The sequence below is a fragment of the Arctopsyche grandis genome, chromosome 6, assembly GCF_051622035.1.
Source record: "Arctopsyche grandis isolate Sample6627 chromosome 6, ASM5162203v2, whole genome shotgun sequence".
NCBI lineage: Eukaryota > Metazoa > Arthropoda > Insecta > Trichoptera > Hydropsychidae > Arctopsyche > Arctopsyche grandis.
This window is the reverse complement of record NC_135360.1, coordinates 33,170,731-33,193,286: the sequence shown is the minus strand read 5'-3', so window position 1 is coordinate 33,193,286 and position 22,556 is coordinate 33,170,731. Positions and strand designations below refer to the sequence as shown.

At 33.3% G+C, this 22,556-nt stretch overlaps 2 protein-coding genes across 2 annotated transcripts in view; one reads left to right on the top strand and one right to left on the bottom strand.

Annotated features, from left to right (window-relative positions):
* The window catches only part of LOC143912683 (uncharacterized), a 282,155-nt gene that overhangs the window by 61,728 nt on the left and 197,871 nt on the right, over positions 1 to 22,556 (top strand). The window lies entirely within an intron of this gene.
* Positions 12,870 to 18,419, bottom strand: LOC143913758 (kelch-like protein 25). Its single transcript, XM_077433743.1, has 11 exons — positions 18,397 to 18,419; positions 18,171 to 18,325; positions 17,958 to 18,097; positions 16,516 to 16,694; positions 16,245 to 16,442; positions 16,009 to 16,164; positions 14,610 to 14,765; positions 14,377 to 14,537; positions 14,079 to 14,301; positions 13,103 to 13,307; positions 12,870 to 13,012 (listed from the first exon to the last, which is right to left on the bottom strand). The coding sequence occupies exons 2-11, from the start codon at positions 18,293 to 18,295 to the stop codon at positions 12,870 to 12,872; spliced, it is 1,686 nt and encodes a 561-aa protein (XP_077289869.1). The 5' UTR covers positions 18,296 to 18,325; positions 18,397 to 18,419.

Below are 22,556 nucleotides of genomic sequence, written 5' to 3'. Positions count from 1 at the left end.
TCGATCGTTTCTCTATCAGAGTTTGCCAATTTTATCTGATCATTGCTGAAACGGTTCCTGAAAATTGGTATTAAAAAATCTAATCCTGTTGTCACAAAAATCTGCCTGTGTATAATTTGTATTAATTATACACAGTAATCTGAAATCCATAGATGTCACTATGATTATTATTTCTGATTAATTATTATATTCTATATATATTCTGATTGTATATGTATGTATTACTGTATTTCTGATTTCTGATTGTTTATGTATTTCATTAACGTTCACCCGTCGCATTGGAGCAAATCTGTAATGGCGAGTGTGTATTGATTTGTAACAATAAAATAAATAAAATAAATAATGAATGTTAGAAAGTTTATATAATAGTGTTGATAATTCGATATGCGTGCTATGGCCAAACGCTAACGGTAACTTTTTGATATTTTGTTTCAACTCTCTGATTTTGGACTGAGAGCAGACATTCGCAACTGCGATATGTTACGAACTTTATATTATACTATTTTTTTTATAAGCCACGTGAAGATTATTTAAGGATATAAGTATATAAGTGTGACATTTTCATACTATATCTTATAAAATTTGCATTATAGGCTCTTATTATCTGTCACATATATTTTTTCTTCACTAATAGGTTATATAAAAGGTTTTTATTAGTTTTCCTTGAGCAACGATAAGTGTTCCCTTCCTAAAACTCTTCGATCGCTTAGAAACTTTGTCATTTTGCGAGGTTTGGCCCCCGATAGAGATTTAAATTTCATCCGCCAAGTCGATAGTGATAGTACGCTCTTTGCTTAAAGCCCATAGCCTTGTTTATTCGACTTTCTGCCACCCACTCGTTTTTCCAGATTTTATTATGGTGACAAAATGGATTTAAAAATAATAAAATGGATTAAAAAAAAATTGTAAAAGATCTCAATTTTTAATTTATCTATGTACGTAGTAACAATAGACGAAGTTTTCTGATCATGCAAAAATTCGAAACCGAGATTTTGACTGATTCGAACTCAGAATCAATCAATGATCACGTTTTCATGATCTAGAAAGAATGTGTGTAGCTGTGTGTTTATGTATTTTGGGGATTTTTTGAACACCGTCAGTCCTATTGAACTGAAACTTAGTATCGGTTACTGAAATTCTTATCGATATGACGTAAATTTGTAAGTTGACCGGAAATGGTACCTGCCCTTATAGGTGTCCTCTTTTTTTTATTAAATATTAAAATATATTTTGTAAAACATTTGTTCAAAATTTACGATATATACATATGTATATACGCATTCTGAATATAGATTAATTGACCAAGGTAACCAAGTTGACATACATATATCATTTATCCAATATGACATGAGGGGTCAATTAAAATTTTAGTAGTGTGCAAAATGTTATGCAAATTCGACAGGGGTCACAGGCTTTTTGGCCACTACAAAAGGGGCCTAAGAATTCGTGGATTAGATAATGAAATTCTCAGAGAGTTACCGCGGATCGCACTTTGAGAATCAGAGGATACATCTCGAATGGACTTACTGATCTCGAATTGGACCAACAGGTGATCGCCGTTGAATGGGTCGAGGTTTTTGAAAGCCTTCCCGTGTATATTTATTATTGTGGGTGACCTGCGAGTTTCTGGCATTCGAAGTCTCTCGATTTTCTGTGGCTTTTCATCGCATTTCGTTTCGCACACAATGATGTATACTTACATATAATATAATATATATTATGTGTATATAACCCCTAGAGCGCGCCAAAACATTATGTGTATGAGACGAAGAATGTGTGGGCTTTTTACAGCACTCAACGGGTGGTCGTTGTGTTTTTTTTTCTTTCTGTGAAAAAAAGGAAAATTTTGACATCATTTTCTTATTATGTTCAAGTGAAAGCGTCGTATATCATACGCTCTGCTTTGAGTTCGTCTCGGGTTGAAATAATATGCTGTGTTTTGATTGTATCGTAATTTTATTTTCGGATCGAATTGGGAATTAATGGTAGTCGAATCATAATAATAAACTCGATTTTCAACTTTTCGTTTGTAATTTTTGAATAATTAGAAGTTATTTGGTTGAATTATTGATATATTTTATCTTAAAATTGACTATATTTTGAATGGAATTACTCATACAATCATCTTGATTTTTGATTTTTAAATGCTTTTTATTATTAGGAAATTATGTTCACAATACATCTTATATCTACATATATTAATAGATACTGATTTACTGATCATTTTCTATTTTACATTAATTTTAATTTAATTTGGTTAGTAATCATAGTATTACATTATTCTAATGTTAATGTAAAGCATACTCGGAAAAATAGCTCAAAAACCTATTTACAATTCTTATAAATGCTCATAATACATTTAATACATAATATTAATTAAAGACTATCTAAAGTCGATGACCTAAAGCAGATTGTGTTTAGGTAATCTGTGTATATACCTGAAGGGTATAGACATTTTGTTGTAATCACCGAAACTCTTCACAAGAGTGTTAGTATGGTTACCAAAATACCATTGAAATAGGTCGATGCCTTGAAAAAACTGGTTTTAATTATTGAAGCTGAAGTGCATTCGACAGCTGTATTTAAATATAGAGCTATAGACGACATTGCTTAAGATTTTTTGTGGAAATCAAACAAAAATTTTAGAAATTGCAAATTTCTTTGTGAACATCCTTGGAATTAGCAAAAGTTTCAGTTATTATGTTAATTTTTTGCATAAGTTTGACGTAACACGTAAATGATCAGGCCAATTGATTGGCACTGTCGTATATAAGCAGTAGTATAGATCAATGGCTAGCGTGTAATGCTTTCAATTGTGTGGTCACGGGTTCAATCCCTGGCTGTGCTGCTGGCCAGACCTTGGATTTGTGACTCCAAGGTCGATCGGTAACCTATCAGAGTTTGCCAATTTATCTGATTTAATTGAAATGGTTCCAACAAATTGGCAAACTTACCCATTTTCCGGCAAATCTCGAATTTCGATGAATTATCATTGATATGTATTTACTGAATTTCGTTGAATTGTATAAAATGCTGCAAATTTACAAATTTGACCATAGATGTCTCTTGTGGATATTAACTTATATGTATTTATGTGCTTTGTTTAATACTGTTGCGTAGGGGTGGGTGGAGGATCCACGTAAAAGGCCAAAGTCGATTTCACAGCATTTATTGATGATTAAGGAGATACACGCACTGGCAGTGCTCAGTCCAGAATGACATGATATCGCCTACGTACCGCCTTATAAAGGGTAGATCTCACGTATAGAGATATAGTCACGTATTCGGATATGTATTCCCACGACATTAGGTCTCCCGGTACCGATTCTGAGAAAGGACTAATAACGGTCATTGTTTAGCCTAAATGCACTTAGAGTCCAGATATAATCCTGGAAGTAAGTGCAAGCACTTTGTTAATCCGTTAACAGATATCCGTTGATCCTAAGTGCAAGCACTTAGTTAATCCGTTAACAGATAACCCTTGAACGGTCACATAGTCTCTGGGATTCTATTTGCTTAATCCGCGGCGTACGTAACAATACTAATAATATTTTTAGCGAATGTATGATGTTTCTGGCCAGGAAAGCGCATTGAAGTTACCTGCAAGGCCTTCTTGGTATATGTAGATTAAAGAAATAGTACAGCTCAGCCAAGGTCGTGCCTATTGTCTGGATACGCACTATACTTCGTCTCGCCATGCAGGTGCAGACATATCTCGAAATGTTCAAACATAATATGTGCACATTTTCATGTCACATCTACAGCGAATGCCTTTCGTAGTTATGTATGTGTCAACAAATCTAGTTGATTTTCTCCTGTTGGATTTTGTTATATGTACGTGACCATTACCGAACAGGTGCGTATTTCAATCCAGGACTTGAGGCTTATCTTAAAGACGCTATATAAAGGTAAGCATACCCTGCACGATATACTAAGTATACACGTACGACTAGCGGGAATTCTTTAGCGCCTAGGTGGCCGTTGGTATGTATGTCGCGCTCGGCAGATAGCTAATCTCGGGATTACTTTATTGTCTGGAAAAAGCGGGACGCCGACAAACTCATTGTTTCCCGGGTAGCTAAATCCCTCCGAGCACGTATGGACAGGAAGATGGATAAGGCGGTGGGGGCGAGGGATGGTGAGGGGGAGGGATGTAGGCACGATCCTGCCAGGTGTGTTCTTCGGATCAAATTAATTATTGGAATCCACGTGTCCCGAACCTCGTCCTGAATAAGAAAGATTCGGCCCAGGATGAGTTTGGCCGTTCTCGAATCAAACGTTGCCCCCCCCCCTATCCCTCTCCATTTCTTAACGAAGGTGAAAAAAAAAGAATCTATTTCCCACGGGTCATAAAACTTTCCAGTTCACGGAAGCGGGAACGAATCGCGCGTCGAAGATTTTCCGTGCTTATTATTTACTAGGCGGCTGGCCTGTCGTGCGACGATCTGTGCGCACATTTATGAAAATACGATTTTTAAAATTCCAACTATTATTTTATATATATACTTTGGAAATGGTGTTTATATTTATAATGTTTATATTTAAAAATAATTTAATTTATAATTTTGGAAATGGTGTTTATATTTTATATTTATACTTTGGAAATGGTGTTAATATTATAGTTATGGTATTTATACTTTGGTGGCATAGGCGATGGACCCAATTTTATATTTTTCTATGATGCCGTTATCGGGTTGCTCCTGAGCAACATAAATTTATCTGTATATATATATATATATATATATATATATATATATATATATATATATATATATATATATATATATATATATATATATATATATATATATATATTTATTTATTTATTTAATAGTTTTGGACCATTGTGGCATTACAGGAAGAACCTAATGCGCCACAATGGCCTACATTTGAAAAATATATAAAAACATGATATAAAAACAAGTAAACTGTAAATAAAGGAAAAAAGCAAAAGCAGAAAACATGGTAAAATAAAATAATAAAAAAAAAGTAACAAAAGGAAAATAATACATCATTCAGAGAGAAAAAAAAATAACAAAAGTGTAAAAATTAAAAATAAAATCCATAAATCCCATTCTTTGTTTACACTGAACAAAATTAAAATAGTATATAAAAATATACAAAGGAGAAAGAAAAAGTAAAAAAGTAAAATAAAACAAAATATGAATAAAAAATAAAATCACAGCGAGGCCCAAATGGAAGAGAGTAGATTAAGATTCCACTCATTCATCACATTCAAATTAAGAAAGTAATGATGAGCGCAGGTTACCAGATAAATATGTTAAGATAATATCCGATAATCTACGCTCCCCAAGGTGGAAAATATCACATTCAGGGACAGCAGCAACGATTTCATTGAGAAGTCGAATAGCTCTTGGAATAGGAGCCATTCGAAAAAGAAGTGTGCGAGCAGCAGGTACAACCATCAAATGATGATGTCTACCACGCACATAATTATTAGGGACATAAAGTCCCAACTGTTCCAGCAACAACGGGCATGACGTATTACCACGCAATAGCTGGAGAACGAAACGAAATAACGAGAAGTTTCTCCGAAGTTCAAGGGAATTAAACCCAAGCATGCCCAAAAGGAAAGGAGTAGGATAGAGATATGGGTAGTACCCATACTCTTTCTTATAAAGAAAACGAAGAAATGCTTTTTGCATATATATATATATATATATATATATATATATATATATATATATATATATATATATATATATATATATATATATATATATATATAAAATTGAATGTCTCTTTGTTTGTCTGTCTGTCTCGTATAGGCTCCTAAAGCAATCAATCGATTACAATGGATCTTTCAGGATTTGTTGTATGCATGTCTGGGTAGCTTATTGTGAAAAATAAACGGGAAAAAAACTCTCAATAATAATATTCATAATTACGATTTTACCGAAGCGAAAGTTTGACTCGCCATTGTGTAGTTAAGGAAATGTGTACGTTGATAACCAACTTGCGCGCACGCATGCCAACGCTTACATTACGTAACACTCATACCAACCTTACATTACGTACCACTCATAACAATCCTACATATATAATTTCAAATGTGTCCACTGCCAGCGTTTTTCCGACAAATGGGAACGGCAACGAGAACGGGAACGGGTGTGGGAACGAGAACGGGAACGGGAATTGCATGCGTTTTTGTGGCATTACTGCTATTGCTGCTTTCTTGAAGGGTGTTAATGGATACCTTTGTGGAAGATGATTTATAATTTTTTGTTGTTATTTTGTTATTTTGTGGTATATGTATTAGCAGTTTTGCTATTTAAATAAATAAATAAATAAATAAATTACAACGCATGCCGGGTTCAGCTAGTCTATATATATATATATATATATATATATATATATATATATATATATATATATATATATATATATATATATATATATATATATATATATATATATATATATATATATATATATATATATATATATATATATATATATATATATATATATATATATATATGTAGAGTTCGAAGATATAGGGAGGATTGCGGGAGAGATAATCAAAGACGATGTTGGTCCATCAATGTACGTTTATTGTACATTAAGTATACACACGTGCGCGTACGCACCTACCGGTGTTTGTACATCACTCCTCAACATTACTCATTACATAATTCACTCACACACATAAAATCCCACATATATATATATATATATATATATATATATATATATATATATATATATATATATATATATATATATAAATATATATATATATATATATATATATATATATATATATATATATATATATATATATATATATATATATATATATATATAAAATTGAACGTCTGTTTGTTTGTCTATCTCGTATAGGCTCCTAAGCCACTCAATCATTACGATGAAACTTTCATTACGATGAAACTAATTATGATGAAACTTTCAGGATTTGTTGTATATGTACATGTACGGGAAGCTTACTGTGAAAAATAAACAGGAAAAAACCTCTTAATAATAATATTCTTAATTACGATTTTACCGACGTGAAAGTTTGAAGCGCCATTGTGTAGCCAAGGAAGTGTGTTCGTTGGTAACCATATTACCAGTTGGTTTATGACGATACGGCGTTGAAGAGACATTATTAGAGCTTCAACCATCACTTGAAACGGGAACGGGAATTGTATGCGTTATTGTGGCATTGCAACGCATACAGGGTTCAGCGAGTGCATACATAAAATCAACTTAGTATATATTATTCATATAATATAACATTTATATTATAGGAATAATATATACGGTTTATGACGACGTTGTTGAGTTCGAACCATCACTTGAAAAGGGAACGGAAACGGGAACGGGAATTGCATGCCTTATTCTGACATTGCAATGCAAGCCGGGTTCAGCTAGTGATTTATAATTCGCTGCACTTTTTTTGCATGTGCGGATTTTCATCAGATACATAGCTACATATGTATGTAATAGCACTCGTCATATACCGGCCGACATTTTAGCTTTCTACCTGCCATGGGACAGGTTTCAATACGGGGGATTAGTGGTGTTGAATAATTGAACGAGACTTGTGTATTATTTGAAACGGTGGATGTATGTACATGGATCTGGGATGCCTAGATGAACAAATGATTGCCACTTGTGACAGGGGAAACAAAAAATAAATGCGGCGACGGTCGGGTAAGGGAATTTTGACAGACTTTCAGTAATCAGGTTTTCCCTACACAAAGGAGATAATAATAATAAAAAAAAGAAGTAGCCGGAGAAAACAAAGCAAAGTAAAAAAAAAACCGAAAACAATTCTTGAGAGCTTTCGCGGTGCTTTTTCGGCTCGAGATTTAGTCCGAGTGGGCTCTGCTCGGTTTGGAATATTCACTTTTGTATTAAGCGTTGAAACGGTGACTTTTTTTGCAGATTAACGTTTCAGATTTATGCGTTCTCGTTCGTATATTTTATACTGGGTGGTAAAACCGTTATGCGACGTTTGGTGTACGAACATTTTACGCCCGTTCGAAAGTATTATCCTAATACATACATATATTATAACTCAATTTTAAATTTTCCACTTTGAGGCGAATATTGCGTAGATTTTTTTACTAAAAACATGTCTGCCGTAGCGGTTTCTCATAAACCAATAACGTGTCTTTCAGCAGAAGGGATTTCATCAATCATCACAATAATATGGTACCCGGCGTTTGCGCGACAGACAAAAGCGCCTGACATAGCCTTCCCGACAAAACCGCGCACCGACAAACCCGCTGAGCACGTGGGATGGTTTTTGATAATTTGATGAATAGCCGTTTCAATAATGAAATCAGATAAATTGGAAAACCCTGATTGGAAACAATCGACACGGAGTCACAAATATCCAAGTCTGACCAGCAGCATTACAGATAATACTCGGAATAAATTCTTTACGATCAAGGTCAACCCTGAGCTTGAACCCATGAACCACTCAGTGGTTAGCATTAACGCAACCACCTATAGCTATACTGCTGGCTAAATATGATTACATAATGAATGCCCATTACAATCATAAGTAGAGGTAGGACCGGAAGCGTGCCGTTTATTGTTCAATTGTTGTAAATCCTTTGTAAAAAAGGTTCGGTAAACCTTTAACAATGCATTTACAACATTTGAACAATATACAGCCCCCTCAGGGTCCGGGCTTTAATCATAAGTTTCTTTACAATGAGGTTTATGTTTTTTTTTATTAATGTATGTATGCCTATGTAGGTACATATATAAATAAATACCTTTTATTTGAAGTAAAGGGAGGGGGTGGCATGGGAAAGAGGCAGGGTGGGAATTGAGGGAGGAGATGAGTTTAAAGCAATTAATTACACTAAATAAAATCAACAGTTTTTTTTAATGTATTATCTTAACTCAATACTTAATGTTTATTTTGGTGCCTAGAGTCGAAGGGCTTATAGACATAAGCGCATGGGTAACGCTGGGCAAGTTTGTTAGTCTACTATACAATTATACAGATTTTAAAATACATACATATATTAGCCAACAGCTTGCTTCGGTGGTTGTGTTGTGTTGAGAGGTCACCTGGTTCGATCCCGTGAAAAGAATTTCTTCTGAGTATATTCTTTAATGCTGCTGGCTAGACTTGGATATTTGTGACTCCATGTGAATCGTTGTCAATTAGAGTTTGCCAATTTATCTGATTGTTGAAACGGTTATTCATCAATTTGGCAAAAACCACCCTACCTAATATGTCACCACTATTTAAAAATGATTTCAAAAATTTACTATCTATAACATATGTAGATGTCTCGCAAATTTTATTAAATTATAATGTAGTATTTTTATTATGCTTATATTATATGTCTGGTCACAGTGACGCGTTCTGTAATGTCACTGCGCCTAATATGTAAATAAATAAATATATAGAAGAGCCAAATTTGGCACACTCGCTCACTTAGACCGCAGATGGTCTTTGGAACGGGTTCGATTATTTTGATGGAACCAAATTCCTTTCACCGGGAAACATTGGGTAAATTTGTGAAGGAACACCTTCAATACTTAACAGTTTTTAATATACATTTAATATATAGTCAAATTTGGCATACCATCTCATGTATTATAGCTTAGACCGTAGACAAACTTTGAAAGGGGTTGCAATCCTTTGAAGGTCCCCTTACCAACTAGTAACGCTTCGTTACTATCAAAGCCATACTCTACCGTTCCTAGAGAAGTTACACTTTATAAATATATGTTTATACGTCTATTTGCTACTACACAAACTAACTGTTTTTAGCTTTTGGTATACAATCTTAACTTAAGACTCTTACTTGGCTAAGTTTGGAGCTTAAAATCGAAGGGTTTCCATTAAAAAACGCCTGGGATTATTTTGTCCAGTATGCAATTCTACGGTTTTCGATATACAATAACCAAATTTGGAATTTTATCTTATTGTGGTTTAACCATAGATCAATTTTGGAAGGGGTTTCCCCTCCCATCCAACTTTCATCCACCCACACAGCCTTGCCTTGTCGATAAATAAATTTCCTACCAATGTAAGATATGTGTAAGTTATATTTACAATACGTATGAATATATATTTATTTTTTACAATTTCGCCATAGTGACATTACAGACTAGCTCCAGATCGTCACTATGGCTAATTAACGAGACAACTAAATACATAATTATTACCTACATACACATGCAAATCGAAACAATACCTGACATCTATGGTCAGATATTATAAGCATCGTATAAATTCTATTAATAACATTTTTCATGTAACAATACGAATTTTTACATTCGATAAACAACTACAGAGACATCTATGGTGCGAAATCTGAGATATAGCAATAACTCGAGGTTTTTGCAACAGAAAATTGGGAATGAAAAGCCAATTTTACAGGAACTGTTTAAATGAAAATCAGAAAAATTGGCAAACTCTGATCGATCGACCTCGACAAACCAAGGTCTGGTTAACAATGAGACTCTTAGTGGGAATCGAACCCGTGACATCAAGCGCGATATAATTCAATACTCACCACTAGACCACGCTGCTGGTTATGCTTATATGTGAGATATGATATTACATTTGGGGTTTTCTTCTGATGAGTGTATCTGAGTATGGGTGGGTAGACGATGCTGTCAGTGTAAATTGCTTACGATTCTCCAGTGGGGAAGATGTGAAAGTTTTCCCGTGTTAACACGACCGGAATTGAAAATGCAATAATAAAATGAACAGGTCGGATGGGGTATGACAAGGGGGTCGTGTGGGTATTATATTATATGCGGAGGAGCGAAATAAAAGCAAAGATATGTCGGATCCTTTTCTCGCCTGTTCTGGGAATTCAGCGTATTACCAATTCCCGCGACTTCTTAAAATTTCATCATCGATTTGCTTACATACCAATTTCGTATCACCGACACGCGGGAAGTCTCCCTTACACAATGGCGCAGAGCAAATTTATCCTCGAGTATTTTTTTTAAATTTCAAATTAATAGTATTGAATAATTTAATATTGTAGCGTGGACGTGTAGACGGGTTTCTGGGATCAGTAGTAGCAGAAGTAGTTTATTGTTCTTGATCTGTCAGCCGGCCAGCTCCGAATGAAGCATGGAACAGATCCGCCTAGTATTTATACCGCTGGGCCTTACGACAGTTGATGAAGACTCGAAAAATGAACTTGAAATAAAATTTATTATTAACACTTTGAGTGAACTAAAAATATATATGAGAGATAATGAGAACCTATAAAGCAAATTTTATAAATTATAGAGTGAAAAAAGAAATAGTTATAGGCGTTTAAACAATTAAAATTTGGAAAAAAAGAAGAGGCTAAAACGAACAAACTGGACAAACAGTCTGAACGATCAATTTGGATGATAGACGTCAGTTAGAAATATGATGGAGTATTTTCAAATGTGTCTATTACGATTATTTTTCACCATCGTAATGGCGGACGTCATTTCCACTTATATTGATAACAAATCGAGCAAAATGGCAAAGTTTGAAAACGATCGGATAAGAGCCCAAATTTATTCACACGACCAAATCGTTTCTGAAGTAAGAAGAGGTTTGTAAAAAATTAACTCGTACCAAAGCAATAAGATTCAGAGTGGGGGTAGACGGTAGACTACCACATGATTTTTTCCAAACCAATGAACGTATCAAGCTGATAATTTATATTGGTATTTTTTATGTACTAACTTAGAGTTGATTAGGTTTTGGTTAGAACTCGTAAGCCGGAAGTAGTAATTTTTCTTTAAAACAATATTTTATTATTTTATTTTGACCTTTTAAATTATCTTCTTGATATTTAATGTATAAGGTATAATAGTTATAGTGATTTTAAGTAATTAACCTTCGGACGGAGCGTAGAGACCGAACGAGTGTCCTGAACCGGGGTCGAGTAAGACCCCAGTATTTTTTACAAACCTCCTCTACTTTTCACTTACTATTACAATTCAGAGGACTTTTTATCTCTTATTCGATCGTTTTTAATCAAAATACAGCTTTTATCAATACAAATGGGTTCTATATATATTTTATTGATCATTTTATACATCAAAATAAAAAGTTTTAGCCTATACCATGTTTTTGACTATTAAAAAATAACGACAAGCATCAAAACGCAAACGCACATAGGTTAGGCCAACAGGTGACTGCATGACTCAATAGCCAAGCGCCAAAAGCGACGGAAAGAATAGCTTACGAAAATATAGCTGTTTCTTTCTCTCGCATTGATTCATCGATCAACAAGAATTTGCAAGCCTACAGTCAAAAACATGACTTATCGCTACCGCCTTTAAATCATATTTTGGAACGTAGAGATGTATAAATGTATTTTTTTACGATGTACCCTTTTTCTAAATCACATAATATCTATTAAAAAAAATTTCTTGTAGTTCATTCTAGGAATACAAGAAATATATGGGTATGGATTTGAAAACCACATATTTATTACGAAAAACGTAAAAATTGGGGCATACTCCACTTCGGTGAGGGAGGGTTAAAATAATTTTAACAAAATCCGACAACTGGAAAGAGAACTTTTGTCGGAAAGTTTCCCTGCATTTGCGCTCAATTTGTATAGAAAATGCTCTCATAGCTGGTATGTGTGACCGTGAATGTATGTTTCACTATCAAATTTTGATTATTATACTTCTTATATTCCTCAAATATATACTGAAGTCACACCCGATTTTTTTTTATTTTTTTATTGATTTTATTTAACATAATAATAGTAATAATCCTCTTCTAACGCTAAATCTGTATTCGGACATAGGCGACTACCATGGAAAGACATTGTTTATAGCAATAATAAAAATAATTTATACCATATTAATTATGATGAAATAAACAAGTATTTATTTAAGTAATTTTAAAATATTACACATCAAATGACGGAATCATATGGTATGACAAATGCAACTGCCTCAGTTCTTCCATTGCTGAGACTTTTTGAAGCTTTCAAACTACCCAAACTTACAATATCGTATTCCCAAACATTTCCCGAAGTAGTCGTTCCATCTTCTCCACCTAGAAATTTAAAAAAAAATGTTTACAGTAAAAATTCGAGAAATTTTCGAAGACGTATTAATTCAAACATTGTTACGAAGAAATACTCGCCCATTAAAAGAAGCATGTTTTGAACAAAACACAGGCTGATTCCACGTCCAGGTTTTGGCAACATGCTATAATATATCCACAGATTTGTATCGGGAGCGTAGCTCTCAATCTTGTCTGAATAAATACCTGTTCTCCATACATTCTTAGAACGCGTTTCCAAAATATAACCACCAACGATAAAAAGTTTTCCTTTGATTACGACACTCTAAAATTTAAAAAACTCATGATGGTCAATGATAAGAATCGAAGCCAGATGGCGCAAAATGCTACTAATTGGCATTGGTTACTCATTAACCTTTGAAGTACGGAGCGTCGAGATCGAACGAGTGTCCCGAACAGGGGTCGAGTAAGACCCCAATATTTTTTAATCAAAATACAGCTTTTCTCAATACAAATAGGTTCAATATATATCTTATTAATCATTTCATACATCAACATAAAAAAAGTTTTAGTCGTATAGCATGTTTTTGACTATTTTTGTATTAAAAAATAATGACAAGCATCGACATGCAAACGCAAATAGGCAAGGCCAACAGGCGACTGCATGACTCAATAGCCACGCGCCAAAAGCGACGGAAACAATAGCTTACGAAAATATAGCTGTCTCTTTCTCTCGCATTGATTCATCGATCAACAAGAATATGCAAGCGAACAGTCAAAAACATGACTTATCGCTACCGCCTTTAAATCATACTTTGAAACGTAGAAATATATAGATGTATTTTTTTACGAAGTACCCCTTTTCTAAATCATACAAAATCTATTAAAATAAATTTATTCTAGTTCATTCTAGAAATAAAAGAAATATAGGTTGTATTAGCTTTGAAAACCACATAGTTATTACAAAAAACGTAAAAATTGGGGCACTTGCATACCCCACTTCGGTGAGGGAGGGTTAAATAAAATAAACACTATCTGAAGGACAGTGGACACATAAAAGACGATCTTTAATCGATAAATGACAGTAGATACTCACCGAATGACCATCTCTTTCCTGAATCATCGGAGCACGATATGACCAAGAGTTGGATTCCGATGAGTACATTTGCACTTGTTTGATGGTCTTCCATTTTCCATTTTTCCATGTCCTCCCACCTGTCACATAAATATTACCGTCGATGACAGAAGCACTAAAATAACACACAGCCAGCAACAATGGAGCGACATTCATCTCCCAGGACTTTTTATTGCTGTTCCATCTATTCAAAATCAATTTAACAATAAGTTAAGTATAAGTCAAAATACAATATCTCAGTCTCTTATTTCAAGATCACCTCTCTACTGATGATAAAGATTTTTTGTTATCAGAACCACCGATGGCATACACATCTGTGAACGATTCATGACGAAGTGTCACTGCTGAGAATTGGAAACGAGCTTGATTTAATGGCTTCAATGGATGTTTCTGACCGTCTTTTAAATCGATGTAGTGCACCTGAAAAGGGTAAAATGTATTATAATATTAAAAAAATGATGAAAATCTTAAAAAAAATCATTCAAATGTTACCAAATTGACTGCTTTATGTGAAGAATCCTTGCCGCCGATAATCATGATCCAGTTGTTGACGAGAGCTGATGCAAACCATCTTCTGTTAAATTGAAAATTTTTACTTAAAGTCCAACTTTTATTTCTTCCATTGTAGATATCAATGATATTTGCAACCTTAAAATATAATAATAATAATATATATATATATATATATATATATATATATATATATATATATATATATATATATATATATATATATATATATATATGTAAAAACGGATGCGATACATGTATATATGTATGTAGGTATGTGAGTATGTGGCGGACACGTTGATCAGTATGGAGATTTCAAAACCAAATTTTAGAATTTCAAGAGTATTTTTGTACCTAGAGATATTTAATAAAATAAATACACGCGAACGAGGGGCACAACCAACCAGCGTGAACTGGTCCACGTGGACTAAAACGATTGACCAATTAGAGCAATGAAGATACATTCTGACCAATGGGTGCATTTTAGGGATGTGGCGTGACGACCGATTGTGTCAAGGAGACTCGGGGAATCGGGGTGAAGGGGGGGGGGGGTTTAGAGGTCTGATATGTGCTCCTGATATTGATCACCTGACTTTGAATGGGTGACGTGAGCGTCAGATGCGCTGCGCGGGAGCGTACACACATACATTCATTCATCATTTCGAACGGGTGAACGGGTTGGATTGGCGAGCGTGTAATGCGCGCACTCAACATTTTACTATTAATACGTGCTCGTCCCTATATATTACTTTACATTATATTTATTTTATTTTATTTTATTATACATCAACTAATCAAGCATACTCGTCTAACAGATTGCTCCAATGCGACGAGTGTGCTAAAAAGATTAAGAAAGGATAAAAGGAAAAAAGTACATGAAATACAAGTAAAAATACATAAATAAAGAAAAGAAAAATAAATAAACATGACTAATTTTATTTTAATTCGTGTATCAATTCTTTTCCGAAACCATCTGTTGAAATCAACAGACACAACATTAGTATGTATGTATGTAATAAAATGAATTAACTTATTTTAATATTATATTAATTTCAATTAATGTTTACATATACATATTTTTGCTTGCATTCTTTGAGCTCTAGTTCGAAAGGCTTCTGTACCAAATCATTTTCAGCTGAAAACTGAAAACACATACTTCAGTTTTGGGCCCACTGTTCTACATATATTTATTTCATATAGCCCCAACTTAGAACCAGAATGAGTTTTGGAAGGGTTTTGTGCCCTAAATTGAAAAACGTGAGCGAAATTTCATAGTTTTCAATATGGTATGGGTTTCTCATATCTTGGAAGGCCTTATTGTATAACTTTTATCCATCTGAGGTACGCCGGTTAACTCAACTAGTAGTAAAATGAAACTCACATCAAGATTTAAATCCCCGACAAGTGCTATTTTGTATCTATTTCTGTGACCACTCATGCTTTGACAATATGAAAAAATTGATTCCATCTCTAGTTGAAGAATTGCAATAGATTTTGGAGATGAAAAATACAAATCCATAGCTTCCGTGACGACAAACTGAAAGTATCTTAGCCTACATTATTCGAAGAAATATCAGATTTGATTCAATAATATGTTATATATGCATATTAAATAACCTCCATTGAGAGTAACGGCAACTTTACAATACGCAAAAGATCTTCTAATTCACTTTGACGGTTTGTAAGATCAAAATTCACCCACAATTTCACAGCATTGAAGACATCTTCTTCCGAATGTACGTTTATATCATCTGATTTAAGAATTTCGACCAGATCAGAGACTGGCACGCTTAGGAAGTCTTGGGTTTTGTACAACTGAAACAATAATCAAACAGTACTGTAACATATTCAATCAAACCATAATGCTTTTTACACGAGCAACCTTTACAGTGTTGAAGTTGTCTACAGTTGATTTCATAGCTGTCCTTTTTGAAATTTTATCGTCTGAGAGTCGCAAAACTTCTAAACAATTTGTTCGATCCACTGTTAAAAATTGAGGGGCAATGCTTTCGATCTTTAGCTTTTCGGCTAACTCCTTAAACTTCTCATAATGCTTTTCTTCGATATCTGAAAGTGTATTTAAGCTATTGAATTAAAAAAATATACATACGTATATATGTATAGTCGAACCAAGTATTCAGTCGGTTCAATCCGAAATATGTACGTAACTGCCAACACTGGCAATAAAACGTACGAATGTAATAACAGATCAAGAAAAAACTTCTATATATACTGTGTGCTACAGAGAAATGTTATATTAATAGAAGTGGCTTTAGGCGTCATATTGTTGTCAAGTGACGATTGTCCGCAGACAATCCTAAATAATTTTAGCATCAGTCGTATTTGATGCTTGTTGCTAGACGTACATATGTCCGATAAAAAGTTTTCTATTTGTTTATATTACTCACAAGATGGGCAAGTGCATCGTTAAAAATTGCACGATGCATTCAAAAACACACAATAAATAACACGGGATACATTTTTATAAGTAAATTGATCATTTAAGTAACATATTATTCAATTAACATCGTAGTTTGGCAGTTTTTAAAAGTGTCATGGTGATTGCCCGCATTCTACATAAAATTTCAGGGGTGGCACCAGAGAAATGTAAAAATTATTTTTAAATAAATTTAAAAACATTTCTCTTGGTGGCGCCGAATACTCAATTATTTAAGTTTAATTAATATATACATCGTTCATTTTATATTATACATATTTTTGTTGAAACTATACATTACACGTTAATTTAAGAGTTCTCAAGGACAGACAAATACAAAAAAGTGGATAAAAATAATCCGCCAACTGAGAAAATAAACGGATTGGCCACCAACGTCCAACACCACCATATTCTCAAATTGTAAATAAATCTATATCAAAATAAAACTTTAATTTCTGCAGTTGATATGTGATGACCCTGATTAAATTCCGTGCGTTGTAGCGTAGTTATGGAGACGTACCGCGTATTATTGACACAATTTATTTATTCGTAAAGGCACTTCTATTATTAAAACATTTCTCTGGTTTGCTAACAATGTTTGTGAACATTTAGCGCCATCTATTGAAAATTTAATTATTTAATTGGGAGTTTTTACAATTTTTTTTATACTAAACAATCTAATATATAAATTTGTATGCATGTAGCTATCGTTGGTTCATAGAATCTGTGACTTTAAATTTAATACAAATACAAATGAATATTAACTATTCAAATAATTTAAATAAAATGTTCACTATTAGATTAGCCATGTTTTAGCGGTTTATATTACATGCTTGGTTATCGGAAGTCTCATCTTATCATCGGATTGACTATAAATAATAAAAGGAACTTACGTATCTCTCCAAGGTAACAATACTTCAACATTGCATCGATAATTGGATATTGAAAATCAGAAAAAATGGCACTCAAGTTGTCGCTATTTTTCGTGAAAATTGCACTGCACGAAGATAGCACTATCATGTGTGCGAAAAAACTGCACTTGTAAACAATGACCATTATAGTTGATACTTTGGATATATATAATCTTCAAAATGGAATAAAAATACCTCTGTTTGCCGACAGTGAAATTAACATCGGTGAATTTTTCTCCTCTCATGGCATCATATGAATGTTCGAGTCGTTTTGTTGCAAAATCTGGTTTTGCTTTCACTTCTATCATTTTGCTTTTCATCTTTTTTTAATTTTCCTTGAAAGTTTTTCCCTGAAAGTGCATCGAATTGAAAGATTGTATTAATAAGTAATTAATGTGAAATATAATATGGCAAAACCTACCTGTTGTACAGAACTTCAGCGATGACTGATGTGTGGTTTTGTGCAAACGTCCTTTGGTTTCTATATTGAATATGTATTATATGTATATTATCATATGTAGATAAGCTTATCTTTGGTTTTGGCGGTTTCAATTTGTTATTATACATTTTTAAGTGAATTAAAAGCGATAGCAATTTGTTTTTATTGGATTAACGTGTATTCATTTGCAAGCAAACAAATTTTTCAAAGAGTGTAGAGTAAGTAAGTATTAATGCAAACAATACATGAAAACAAATTCGTTTTTGTAAATAGGTTTTTGAGCCCTTTTTCTTATTATGCTGTACATTAACATTAGAATAATATAATACTATGATTACTAGCAAAATTAAATTAAAATTGTAAAATAGAAAATGATCAATAGATCAGTAGCTATTAACTCTCCCTCACCGAAGTGGGGTGTGCAAGTGCCCCAATTTTTACGTTTTTCGTAATAACTATGTGGTTTTCAAAGCTATATTTCTTGTATTCCTAGAATGAACTGCAATAAATTTATTTTAATAGATTTTGTATGATTTAGAAAAGGGGTACATTGTAAAAAAATACATTTATACATTTCTACGTTCCAAAGTATAATTTAAAGGCGGTAGCGATAAGTCATGTATTTGACTGTTCGCTTGCATATTCTTTTTGATCGATGAATCAATGCGAGAGAATGAGACAGCTATATTTTCGTAAGCTATTGTTTTCGTCGCTTTTGGCACGTGGCTATTGAGTCATGCAGTCGCCTGTTGTGCGTTTGCGTGTTATTTTTTAATACAAAAATAGTCAAAAATATTGCTATAGGACTAAAACTTTTTTATGTTGATGTATAAAATGATTAATTAGATATATATTGAACCCATTTGTATTAAGAAAAGCTGTATTTTGATTAAAAAAATACTGGGGTCTTACTCGACCCCGGTTCGGGACACTCGTTCGATCTCGACGCTCCGTCCTTCAAAGGTTAAAATAGATATAAGATGAATTGTGAACATAATTTAGTAATAATAAAAAGCATTTAAAAACCGAATACATGAAAACAAAATTCAAAATTTTAATTTAATTCTTCGATTGATTTATTTTATTCGAATTCAGTCTACATCATAGTGTTGAATCGTGTGCCCGTTTTCGACGTTTCGAATCATCGTCAAATGTGATGATTATTATATAATAACAATCAATTCTCTCAAACCGGTCGCGAATGAACCGAGAGATTGTGGCGGAAATTAATCTCGATGCTAATTTCACATGTCGAAAACATTATCTTCGGCGAATCTGTTCTTCAAACGCAGCATCCGGGGATTTCGAATCGGATAAATCATCAGATTTGATTTTCACCACATACGATTGGATACAATTTCGATTCAAAGTGATTCTAGTGTTTGTTCTAGCGCGTCATAGTTTTCTATAATGGCTGACGCCATTTTTTTTTGTACTCCAATTTAAATTCATTTGTTTCTAATGGAAAGATATTTTAAAATCAATTTATGGTCTTCATATAATCAGTGTTGTTTAATTTTCGTGGAATCAATATCGAAGAAATACTTTTGCCAAGGAGACTACATGTAATTGGTGAGTTTTAAAAGTACATACATATAAACATATGTACATATGAATTGCCATATAATTGTACTGAAATTTTTGCCTTATTATCTGTTTAAAATAAAATATATGGGAAATCAAGTTTTGCTTGGTAAATTTATTTGATCTAATTTATGTAATATACGTAAATATTTTTTGGGTGAAAAAAAAAACTGGACTACGATAGGGCTGCCATACGTTCCCGTTGACAGGGACATGTCCCAGTTTCGAGGTCTGTGTCCCGGTGTCCCAGTTCGAGAGTCATTTGTCCCCGTCAATTTCAAAATTTAGACATTTAAAAAAATTATTCAATTATTTTTTAATATCTATCGAACAAGACCTTTTGAACCAAGAAATCTCAGGATGCACTCTCTATACTGTGGTCCAAAAAGGAAAGACGTTTACACGTCAAAAATTGTACCCACATAATATCTAATATGGATACGCGCGCGCATATTGGCAACACCGACAACGAGAGCGGCGGATGCCCACTGCCCAATTTTGCCAGCTGGCAACACCGACAATGACACTGACAAGTACGAAGCGCGCGCAGTTCGTTTACTGTCTGCTGATAATATCCGTTTGTTCTGTTTGTTTCTGATCGAAGAGGACTGATATTTTGATGTACGTTTTTCAATACATAGTAAATAGAATAGTAAATATCTAGGTATTCAAGCAACCCAGGCATACAATAAACTGAAAAAACACATGGACATTACGACGACACAAGTAGCAGCATTTGAAAAAGATGTAGAGAATTTTTACAACGTTAGAATTAATTATTTGGCAAAGTGGTCAGTTCCACTGGCGAAATATGATGTTTTTTCATGGATGCTTCTCCATGAAGTACCCGAATGGGAACATGTTGAAAAAACTATTGCTTATTTAAGTGAAATGGGAATATTGTTCACGGATTCAATCTATGAGGAAGTAAAGTATATGTCATTTATCGAAAATAAAAAAGCCGAAGAATGGAAAACGAAAGATGTGCATGATAAATGGTTATACTATTTCAAAAAAACTGAAGAGACAGAAAGAAAAGCTAATCTACTGAAAATGTGCCAATACTTGTTCGCCATCCCACCGCACAATGCACATGTTGAACGTGTGTTGTCATTAATTAAAAATCAATAGACAGATGAGCGCAATTCGCTTTCTATTGACACAGTAAAAAGCATAATTCAATGTACTTTAAATTATAAAATGTCATGCATTGAATTCTATAATTATATAAAAGGGGAAAAAGAGTTACTTCAAAAAACGAAAACATCGGAAAAATATGATTGGGCAAAGAAGAGCGATGATAATGAAGTCACGGAAATCAGAGAAGAGTGAAGGCGATAGAAGAATAGGTTACTGTACATGAAATAAAATATTAATGTAAGGTTTCATTTAGTTAAATTTATTTGAATCGTCCAATTATCTATATTTATTTATTTTAGATTTGGTACAGACGCTTCCACAAAAAAAACCTATTATCAATCTTTAAATTTTTCTTTCAATTCAATTTTTGTTTAGTTCCAATTACTTGTGTTGAAATGTTGTATGTATTGCAGCCCTTGACTACGATGCTATTATCTCGATACGTTCGGACAGTTTCGACACGTCCAGACTCATGTCTACTCGTCTAGAAGTTAGATTATGTTACTACATGGCTCTTGTATTAACGTGGGCGTGATTTTTTAAGGTTTTTCTTAGTTTTACTTGTGAAACAATAAGTGTTCTCTTCCTATAACACTTCCGATCGCTTTGAATTTTTGCTATTTTGTGAGGTTTGGCCCCTGATAGAGGTTTCAATTGTGTCCCGAGTCGATAGTGAAATATAATTGCAATTAATGTGTTTAAGATTTCTATAACTTAGACTTTCTTTCTCTCTAATAATTAACAATAATAAAAATAGAAAACTTTCTATATATAAGTAAAGGTAAAAATGGTAGCTTTATACCAAGAAGGCCTATCAGGTAATCCCCAATGCGCCTTCTGGCTAATTCCAAACATTGAAATACAAATTTTTAAATAATTTTAACTTACATACAATAATTATTATAGAGACATCCGTTGATAAATTTTTGAATAAACTTACATTTCGGGAGCATTTTTTTAAATATGAATTTAAAGATGCCGAAAAGCTCAAAATTTGCAAAACATTTATGGACAAATTTGCAGCATTTTTTACGAATCAGCGAAATTCTAAATGCCGAAAACTCGAAATTTACATGACATTTATGGATAAATTTGCAGCATTTTTTTTATCCGAAATGCTGAAAACTCAAAAATTGGGAAGAATGGGTTGACAATTTTTTGGAACCGTTTCAATGAAAATCAAATGGGAAAAACATTATCCAAGGTCTGGCCAGCATCAACCAGTGGGACTCGAACCCGTGACCACTATGTTTGATAGCATATGTATATGCTAACTACTAGTCCACGCTGCTTGTTAAAATGGTTCTGGATTTGAAATCTTTTATGAATATTATCGATAAATTCATTGGAAAAAAAGTCGAGCTTTAACCATTTATTAATCGATGCATTGGATTGAAACAGGCAGGTGTGATATTTAT

Coding starts and splice junctions, on each gene's coding strand:
- LOC143913758 (XM_077433743.1), bottom strand. CDS start 18,295: ATGAAAAGCAAAATGATAGAAGTGAAAGCAAAACCAGATTTTGCAACA. Junction 18,098..18,170: donor TTCACTGTCGGCAAACAGAG/GTATTTTTATTC, acceptor TTACAAGTGCAG/TTTTTTCGCACACATGATAG. Junction 13,013..13,102: donor AAACATGCTTCTTTTAATGG/GCGAGTATTTCT, acceptor TTAAATTTCTAG/GTGGAGAAGATGGAACGACT.